The sequence below is a fragment of the Vanacampus margaritifer genome, chromosome 18, assembly GCF_051991255.1.
Source record: "Vanacampus margaritifer isolate UIUO_Vmar chromosome 18, RoL_Vmar_1.0, whole genome shotgun sequence".
Taxonomy (NCBI): Eukaryota; Metazoa; Chordata; class Actinopteri; order Syngnathiformes; family Syngnathidae; genus Vanacampus; species Vanacampus margaritifer.
This window is the reverse complement of record NC_135449.1, coordinates 6,143,760-6,153,716: the sequence shown is the minus strand read 5'-3', so window position 1 is coordinate 6,153,716 and position 9,957 is coordinate 6,143,760. Positions and strand designations below refer to the sequence as shown.

Sequence of the window (9,957 nt, the reverse complement as noted above, 5' to 3'; positions counted from 1 at the left end):
AACTATAATGGAAAATCAAAAACTATAATACTAAACCTGATATAGACAATAGACTGGTCACTTGGCAATATCAGAGATTGACAAATAATGGATTGGTCACCAGTCAAGGTCAGAATTGTCACCTGTCAATGTCAGGGCACATATAGATAAACAATTGACTGGTCATCAGTCAATGTCAGGATGGAATGGTCGCCCATCAATGTCAGGTCATGTATAGACAGAGAGTGGATTGGTCACCAGTCAAGATCAGAATGAAATAGTCGTCCATCAATGTCAGGGCATGTAGAGACAAGCAATGGATTGGTCACCGGTCAAGCTCAGAATGGAATGGTCACCAGTCAATGTCGGCACATATAGCAAAAAAATGGAATGCTCGCCAGCCAATGTAATGACAAAGAATGACTGGTCGCCATCCAATGTCAGGGCGCAAATAGGCAAATAATGGACAGGTCGCCAGTCAATGTCAGGGCGCAAATAGGCAAAGAATGGACAGGTCGCCAGTCAATGTCAGGGCACATATAGGCAAAGAATGGACAGGTCGCCAGTCAATGTCAGGGCACATAGAGGCAAAGAATGGACAGGTCGCCATCCAATGTCAGGGCACATATAGGCAAAGAATGGACAGGTCGCCATCCAATGTCAGGGCACATATAGGCAAAGAATGGACAGGTCGCACACAGGCAAAGAATGGACAGGTCGCCATCCAATGTCAGGGCACATATAGGCAAAGAATGGACAGGTCGCCATCCAATGTCAGGGCACATATAGGCAAAGAATGGACAGGTCGCCAGTCAATGTCGGGCACATATAGGCAAAGAATGGACAGGTCGCCAGTCAATGTCAGGGCGCATACAGGCAAAGAATGGACAGGTCGCTAGTCAATGTCAGGGCGCATATAGGCAAAGAATGGACAGGTCGCCAGTCAATGTCAGGGCACATAGAGGCAAAGAATGGACAGGTCGCCATCCAATGTCAGGGCACATATAGGCAAAGAATGGACAGGTCGCCATCCAATGTCAGGGCACATATAGGCAAAGAATGGACAGGTCGCACACAGGCAAAGAATGGACAGGTCGCCATCCAATGTCAGGGCACATATAGGCAAAGAATGGACAGGTCGCCATCCAATGTCAGGGCACATATAGGCAAAGAATGGACAGGTCGCCAGTCAATGTCGGGCACATATAGGCAAAGAATGGACAGGTCGCCAGTCAATGTCAGGGCGCATACAGGCAAAGAATGGACAGGTCGCTAGTCAATGTCAGGGCGCATATAGGCAAAGAATGGACAGGTCGCCAGTCAATGTCAGGGCGCATATAGGCAAAGAATGGACAGGTCGCTAGTCAATGTCGGGGCACATATAAGCAAAGAATGGACAGGTCGCCATCCAATGTCATGGCGCATAGAGGCAAAGAAAGGACGTTTGTAGTTTCCTGAAGAAAGCCACACGAAAATGAAAGAAAGCGAGCGTGAAGTTTTCTTTTGGTCATATTCATTTATTGTTGAATAAAAATAGATTTTAGCAAAAAAGTGACGTGATGTCTCCTTCATGATTCCACCTCGAGCTTGTAAACACGAGGCTAGCAAACACGTTTGGATGCTCCTCGGCGGCCATTTTTTAAAATCTTCTTTCTTTTACATACGATACATTCAACACCTGCTCTACTGTCTCTATTTACATAGTCGGCCATTTTCTTTTTTCTTTTTGCAATTGGCCCTCGTAAAAAAAAAAAAAAACAACAACAAAAGAAGCTAAGCGCTAACACAGGAGAATAAGCCAACGTTGAAAACTAATACACAATTTGAAACCTTTTTTTTTTTCAACATACAGTAGAAGCACAAAAGCACACGTTTTTGTTCTTTTAGTAAACTTTGTAAACTCTTTCCTCGCGTGAGCACGGAGGTCGTCATGGTAACCGCCTCCTCCTGCTACAATTATTTCACCGATTTTTTTTGTCCCGAAAAATTGCAATCCCAGTGAGAGGTGTAAACAAGTTTGAACGGAATGTGAAGAATGTCAGGAGCTTCTTTGTGGTTTGTACCAGAAAGTTTTGTTTCTTCTTTTTTTTTTTTTTTTTTTTACTTATTGTCGCCCTTCTGAAAAGAAAAGCACCTTTCAAGTCCTTTAGTGGGGAAGGATAAGCACCGCCTTCCTGGTGCATTGTGGGTAATATCAAAACAACGAAACACTGAACTGGTCAACTTTTTAGCACGGCATGACAGGATTTGTGAAGAAGCACAATTCTTGGAAGATGCTCGTCAAAAACAAAAAGTATTGCTTGTTGTTTTGAAACTGCAAATCTGCTGGTTTGAGCTCGTTATTTTATTTTTATTTTATTTTTTTACAAGATCCAACGTTGGAGCTACAGTGTGTCGACTCAACACCGGATGTGGACACGAGGCTACAGGGCAAAGTCTTCCATGGAAGTCTGCATCGTTGATAATTTTCAAAGTGTTGGTTTTGTTCCCAGAAGAAAAAAATCATTTCAAATAACGCAGTCTTTGAATTGAAAGCGTCACACCGTTGTGGCTCGTCCGTGTTTGAGAGCGAGGGGCGAGTAGGCCTTAATGCGCACGCACAACTTACCCCTCAACCAGGGGTTTTGCAGCTCCAGGGGGCAGAAGTCGTCCTGCAGCCACTTTTCCCGCTCGTCCACCACCAGCACCAGGCCAAAGTGCTTCAGCTGTTCGGGCCCGTAGAAGGCGCCCTCGTCCGGATCGCCGCCGCCGCCGCCGCCGAGCATTCGCCGGGACACCGAGTTCATCTCTTGCACCACCAGTTGCACCATCTCGCCCGCGGACGTGCACGGAGTCACGCAAAGCTGGAACCGAGACAGGATGACGTCATTTCAAATTTGGGGAAATTCAAATTATTTCTAATAGGCATGTAAAAATTAGTGCATTAATTTTGAGTTAACTTAAAGTTCCTTTAACGCCACAAATACTTTTTAACGCGCGATTAATGACCCCGCCCCTTACTTGGAAAGGCGGAATTCCAGTCATTACATTTAGAACAGATATAAAATGTGCGATTAATCGTGAGTTAACTATTGAAGTCATGCGATTAATTACGATTAAAATTTTTAATCACCTGACATTCCTAATTACCACATACCTTGACACTGGTCTCCTTGGGAAGGCCCGTGCGGTATTGTGGGTACACTCTGAGCGTGGCGTGGGAGCCTTTCCTGTGGGCTGCCGGCCGCGGGGACGAGAGCTGCTGAGTGCCGCTGTCCTCCGATAGCGTTCGTGCGGGCGGGCGTTGCTGCGGGCCACGTTCCGCCGGACAACAGCGATCCACCGACGAGGGCCTGTGCCAACGTTGCTGCGGCGAGGCGGCCGGCGACGAAGCGTGGTGCGGGTACGACTGCTGGTTGGCGGACGTGGCCGAGGGGAACTCCAGGCTGCTGGTGCGCACGCAGAAAGCCTGCCGCTTCTCAGTGATGTGTAACAGCTCAATCTGCCGACTTGGCAGGATGAAGTCGCTATCAAAAAGCTCGGGCGGGCCCCGCCGCCGCTCGCCCCCGCAGCAGACGCCCCCGCCGCACCTCCCGAGCTCGCGGCCCCGCTGCTGCTCCGAGGCCTGCAGGACGTCGGGCGTGGAGTCCCTCAGGGCTCCGCTTCCTCCCCCTTGTCCGCTTCTGCTGATCCCGAGTCCTGAGCCGCTGCCGTCGCTGCGGAGGAAGCCGCGGGGCTCCAGCGGCGCGGAGGTGGAGAGCGGGGACGGGGGCAGCAGGTCCAGCTCGCGGGGACTCTGGGCCCGACTGGAGTCGTAGTCGCTGTCGGTGGTGAGGAAGACCTCGGAGGAGCCTTCCTCGTCCGACAGGCCTGCGAAGTCTGAACAGTAAACATTTTAATACGTTTAAAACTCAAATGTACAGTGCATCCAGAAAATACTCAGATCTTAACTCTTTTCAGTTTGTTACGTTTAGGCATGGGAATCCAAAAAGAACCAGTTTCTGTAATTTGATTCCTAGTGAACGATTATTTCATTCCCTCAACCAATGAGAATCTATAAAGAATCGGGTGGACTCAATTATTTACAGATGCACCGAGAAGGCATCCAATGTTTCACTCTAAAAGCAGTTGGGTGAAAAATAACCAAAATTGGGTCAAAAATGGACCGACCCAACTTTTTGAATTATTTGACCCAAAAAGTTGGTCAAATTAAATTAATAACCCACACAGCAACTCATTTTGTAGGTTATACATTTGACCCAACTTTTTGGGTTAATTGAATAACCCAATTGAATTGGGTCCCCAAAAAAACCTGACCGAAAAACACTTGTTTAACCCAAAAAACTGGGTCAAACTAAATTAATAACCCACAATGCAACCCAACACTCAAAAAACAGTTGGGTCAAAAATAACCCAACTATGGGTCAAAAATGCACTGATCCTCTACTTGGGTCTATTTGACCCAACTTTGAGTCAAGAAATGGGTCTTCTAGCGTAAAACAACTCATAAATATTGGGCAGATCCTTTACTTGTGTCAAAAAATTGGGTTATTTTGTATAAAAGTTAGGTCAAATTGACCCAAAAAGTGAATTGGTTCTTTTCTTTTTTTTATTATCCATAATTGAGTTACTTTTGTAGTTTGTGGGGGTATTCATTTGACCCAACTTTTTGGTTAATTGAATAGAATAATTGAACTGGGTCAAAAATGAACTGACTCAATTTAGCAAAAAGTTGAATCTAATGAAATAGAATTAATTTAAGCAACCTCATTTCAGGGTAAACTGAATAACCCAAAAAGTTGGGTTAGTCCCTTTTTGACCCAATTAGGGTTTTTTTTTCTTCTTTTTTTTTACAGTGTGCGTCAGACCTGAATGCTTGCGGCAAGGTTCCGGCGAAGGCAAGGGGGACGGCATGAAGTCGGGCTGGGAGGAGGTGGAGGTGGACTTGTCAGGCATCACTTCCTTGGAGAAGTCGATCAAGCCGCCGATGGAGATGCCGCCGGTCAACTGTTTGTAGCGAGCGTACTGCAAGGCATCCATGATCCACCTGGCGTCACGCCACACCTCCTCCATTTGCTGGCGGAACGAACCCGACGTGGGATTTAGCCACACAAGTCACGATACTCGAGCTCCGGTTGTGTTTCCGTACCTGAACGTGTTCTTGAAGCTGCTGGTGCTTCTTCTTGGCGGCGGCGAGCTCTTCTTCAGAGAAAGCCTCCCTCAGGGCTTGCTGGGACATGAGCGACTCCAGCTCCAGCAAGGCGGACACCCGGCAGTACTGGCCGATGAAACCGGGGCAATAGGCGTTAAAGTGGACTGGCGGGGGGAGAAGCGGAGACGGTCAATTAAAAGGCATTCGTCACACAGCGAATCAAGCCACTTATCAAATATCGCACGCTCACCCAGTTCAAAAATTTGCAGGGGCAGTGTGAGGAAGCCGGAGCGGGGCGAGTAGGGATTATTCTGACCGGGAGCCGTGCACACTTCATCGCAAGGGGGCAGGAGGAGAAGGAAGGAAACCTTGTCTCCAAACTCCAACACTTCCTGGGTGTAGATCCGGAAGTCCTGCGCCTGGAGACAAACAGAAAATGTGTATATATAAATTTTGCCCAAAAATACAACCTCATTTCAGGGTAAATTGAATAACCCAAAAAGTTGGGTTAGTCCCTTTTTGACCCAATTAGGGTTCTTTTTTTTTCTTTTCTTTTTTCTTTTTATATATATATAAATCCGGGATATATATATATATATATATCCCGGATTTTTCAACTATAAATTGCTCCAGAGTATAAATTTTATTTTATACTTTTATTTTTAACATTTTATAATGTCTTTATTTATTTAGTCACGTCGTTTACTGTGTGTAGACTGTTGAGAAAATGCCAAATAAATAAATAAAGAAATAAATATGACGGGAAATAGCAGTTCTATTCCACAACCCGTGGGAGATGGCGGTCTAACCAAAAGTGACCAGAACCCCATTGGAATAAAGTTCTGCGGGTTCGAATGTTCCCAGACAATAAAAAACAATAATGTGTATTGTCATGGAGGCCCACACAGCGCGATCTTGCTCGGACCTGGTTGCCGGGGACATTGATGTGGGCGATCAGATCCTTGATGGCGCTACGCATGTCGTGCAGGAGGGGCGTTGGGCTACTCTGGGCGCCGGCCTCCGTCTCCGTCGGATCCTCCAGGGAGTTGGGGGCCTGCAGCCATTGCCACTCGTCTCTGAAGCAACACATACACGCACACACAAAACTCATGCTTTAAATGTTCGCAGAGAGACTTTAACTTTTTGTTCTCTTACAGGAGAGACATTTTTGCTCACCCTAAAACTGCTGGGTGAAAAATAACCCAATTTGGTCCAAAGTTTGTTCAATTTGACACAACCTTATGGGTTGTTTTGCACTAAGAAACCTATTTTTTGTTGTTGTCTTGAAACAGAACAAACCAAAGTTGAGTTTTTGTGTTTTTATTTGAAGACAACCCAATTTTGGTGGTTTGGGGTAAAAAATTGGAGCGACCTGCTACTTGGGCCAATTTGACAATTTTTTTTGTGTTGTTTTTCTACAAAGCAACCTAATTTTTTGTACAACATCAACAAAAAAATTAGGTTGTCTTAAAACAAAACCCCAACTTTGGGCTGTTTCGCTTCAACAAATCAACTCAAAGTTGGGTTGTTGTTTCATTTTTTTTTTTGTATAAAATTTTGGGTTGCTTACTACAAAACAACACAAAAAAATGGTGTTGCTTAGTACAAAATGACCCAGAAAGTTGGGTGAAAATGACCCAAGTAGTGGGTTGCTCCCAATTTTATTTGTATTTTTGGGTTGTTTTGTACAACAAAATGGGTACACTCTAAAAACTGTTGGGTCAAAAGTAACCCAATTATCAAAAATGGACCGAGCCACTTTATGGGTCAATTTGACATAACTTTCTGGGATGATTTAGACAAAATGACCCAATTTTTTGACCCAAGTAAAGAATCTGACAAATATTTATGAGTTGTTTTACACCGAAAGACCCATTTCTTGACTCAAAGTAGAGGATCGGTCAATTTTCGAACCATAGTTGGGTTATTTTTGACCCAGCTGTTTTTAGCGTGTAGTTTCGCACAAAATAAGTCAGACGTTTGGGTCAAACTGACGCTAGTTACAATGTCGGTCCAGTTTTTGACCCAAATTGGGTCATTTTTGACCCAGCAGTTTTAGCATTTTCTGTAAAATTGCATGAAATGAATGGCAATTTTCGATTCTTACTGTAATTTCTAATTCCTGGTCATAAAACGACAGCCGTTGTGACTTGTGAGAACTGATGCCTTGGAATAAGGGACCGATACCTGATATTGGTAGTGGCCCATCAAGTACAGTTCAGTTGTATTTAACTTTTCAATACGTTTACATTTCATCTTAAAAACTTGCTTTTAAGCACTTTTTTTTCTTTCTTTAATGTGTAATACATTTTACTGAATCATTATCAGACACTAGCGTTATTGTCCAAACTGCAGTTTTGTTACAGAAGCTTTTTATTTTTCACGCCAGCCCCTATTTTTTTAAACAAATAACACGATTCACTACAAATTATTTTTGCAAATCTCAAGCTGTGGCTTCCCCCTGATTCCAATTTGAGAATCACTGACAGAAGGATCCCAACCTGGAGACATTATTGTTGTCTCGTATCTTGGTGTGACAGAGGACGTTGGGGAGCTTCTGAGGCACCAGCGCTCTGATCTGCTCCACGGAGGTGCACAGCTTCAAATATCCCAGGTACAAACCGGGAGACAAAAGCTTCCTGCTCCGCCGGTGATAAGCAAGCTTCTCCTGTGGATAGAAAAAGAAGGGAAAAAAAGCTTGGTTTAATCATTCATAATCCTTCTTATTGTTGTCATCCTTCAGTTTGGCGGTAATGGAGCACAAAGCAAGCATTTCAGTGAACTGCGGTTTCTCCAAAAGGGAATTGTCCGCCATTGTTTGGGAACCGCAAGGCCAAATCTACTTATGCTGGAGACAGTACAGAATTTGCAACACTGGCATCCACTTTAATAAGTTCTACAAACAAAACAAAAGTGCAGAATTGCTTCCAGACGGAAGAATTTGTCGTCCCAGAAAAACGCGAGGGAGCCCATCATAAACACATCCGATTGTAGTTTGAAAGCGCCTGAGCGAGCAGCTTTGAAGAAGAAGCGGGTGGGATGATGATTAGTATTATTGTAACTAACATTCCCTCAATGTCAACTGGAAACAGAAACTTGTGATTGTTTTTCATTCAGTAGAAAGTCAATTGAGAGTCCTTGCAGCGTTTAGTGCAACTTCCCAAAAAACGTCTCCGATTCCATTCTGCAAGGCTTTTCCTGACCGTTTTGTTGACGAGAATGAGCCGAATATAAACCACACGCACTCCTGACCATTCCAGGCTGTGCCCCAAAACCAAAAACACAAAAGACCACTTTTCCACAATCCCGCCAATGTCTGCCGACGTACGTGCAGCGTGATGAGGAGCGTGTCCAGAGCGGTGGGCTCCTCGGGGGAGGAAATGGACTTGCGTTGGAGCTGCAGTTTGCAAAGCTGCATCCAGCGCACGCCGTCCAGGTTGGGGGAAGCGTTCATGTCCTTCAGGAGCACCAGCAGGGCGTTGCCGTGCTTGTCCTTGATTGGCTCGAAATACACCTGACCCAGGTCTTGCGTTCCCAGCATGCCCTGCGAGGCGGAAACGCGTCAGAAATGCAACGCCGCCGGCGAAACGGAAACGATTTCGGAGTAGTGGGGGCCCCACCTGGAGATGAGAGACGGCTTGGAGCATCTTGAGGCGTGTCTGCAGGGTGCACGAACAAGACGACTGCGTGGGATTGAGACACTGCTGCAACCAGGAAATCTCCTCCCACAAGTAGGATACCTATTAAATTTGAGAAATATCATCTGGACTGGCAGAAAGAGTCATTTCTTCACTCTAAAAACAGTTGGGTTAAAAGTAACCCGATTATGGATCAAAAATGGACTGATCCACTTTATGGGTCAATTTTCTGGGTTGTTTTATACAAAACGACCCAATTTTTGGACCCAAGTAAAGGATCTGACCAATATGAGTTGTTTTACGCTGAAAAACCCATTTCTTGACTCAAAGGTGGTTCAAATCGACCCAAGTAGAGGATGGGCCCATTTTTGACCCATAGTTGGGTTATTTTTAACCAACTGTTTTTAGAGTGTTGGGTTGCATTGTGGGTTATTAATTTAGTTTGACCCAGTTTCTTGGGTTAAACAAGTGTTTTTCGGTCAGGTTTTTTTGGGGACCCAATTCAATTGGGTTATTCAATTAACCCAAAAAGTTGGGTCAAATGTATAACCCACAAAATGAGTTGCTATGGGGGTTATTAATTTAATTTGACCAACTTTTTGGGTCAAACTCAAAAAGTTGGGTCGGTCAATTTTTGACCCAATTTGGGTTATTTTTGACCCAACTGTTTTTAGAGTGCAACATTGGATGTCTTCTCGGTGCATCTGTAAATAATTGAGTCCACCCGATTCTTTATCGATTCTCATTGGTTGAGGGAATGAAATAATTGTTCACTATGAATCAAATTACGGAAACTGGTTCTTTTTGAATTCCCATGCCTAAACAATTTTCTGGGTTGTTTTATACTAAATAACCCAATTTTTGGACCCAAGTCAAGGATCTGACCAATATGAGTTGTTTTACGCTGAAAAACCCATTTCTTGACTCAAAGTTGGGTCAAATCGACCCAAGTAGAGGATGGGCCCATATTTGAACCATAGTTGGGTTAAAAATAACCCAACTGTTTTTCGAGTGTTTAAAATAAATAAATAAAATCTAGAGCTGTGAGCCGTTACAAAGTTGGTGTACTGGCACATAGGACAAGAAAATTCAACATAAAATCAAAATGGCTGACTTCCTGCTAGGTTTACGGTCTGAAAGACTTTATTGCAGGTCTTGGGCAGTTACCAATATCTCACAATTTTCATAAATCAAAGTGAAATGTACAGC

The 9,957-nt window shown here is 44.4% G+C and overlaps 1 protein-coding gene across 2 annotated transcripts in view; it reads right to left on the bottom strand.

Moving 5' to 3' along the window:
* Positions 1-2,300: 2,300 nt before the first annotated feature.
* Positions 2,301-9,957, bottom strand: part of ankfn1b (ankyrin repeat and fibronectin type III domain containing 1b) — a 148,324-nt gene continuing 140,667 nt past the window's right edge. For both annotated transcript variants that reach the window (XM_077551760.1, XM_077551759.1), the window contains 9 exons: positions 8,731-8,850; positions 8,439-8,654; positions 7,612-7,778; positions 6,036-6,186; positions 5,361-5,529; positions 5,108-5,274; positions 4,827-5,034; positions 3,116-3,837; positions 2,301-2,822 (listed from right to left, as the gene is read on the bottom strand). In XM_077551760.1, coding sequence (XP_077407886.1) covers positions 2,517-2,822; positions 3,116-3,837; positions 4,827-5,034; positions 5,108-5,274; positions 5,361-5,529; positions 6,036-6,186; positions 7,612-7,778; positions 8,439-8,654; positions 8,731-8,850 — 2,226 coding nt within the window. In that variant the 3' untranslated portion in view covers positions 2,301-2,516. The remainder of the gene's footprint in view (positions 2,823-3,115; positions 3,838-4,826; positions 5,035-5,107; positions 5,275-5,360; positions 5,530-6,035; positions 6,187-7,611; positions 7,779-8,438; positions 8,655-8,730; positions 8,851-9,957) is intronic.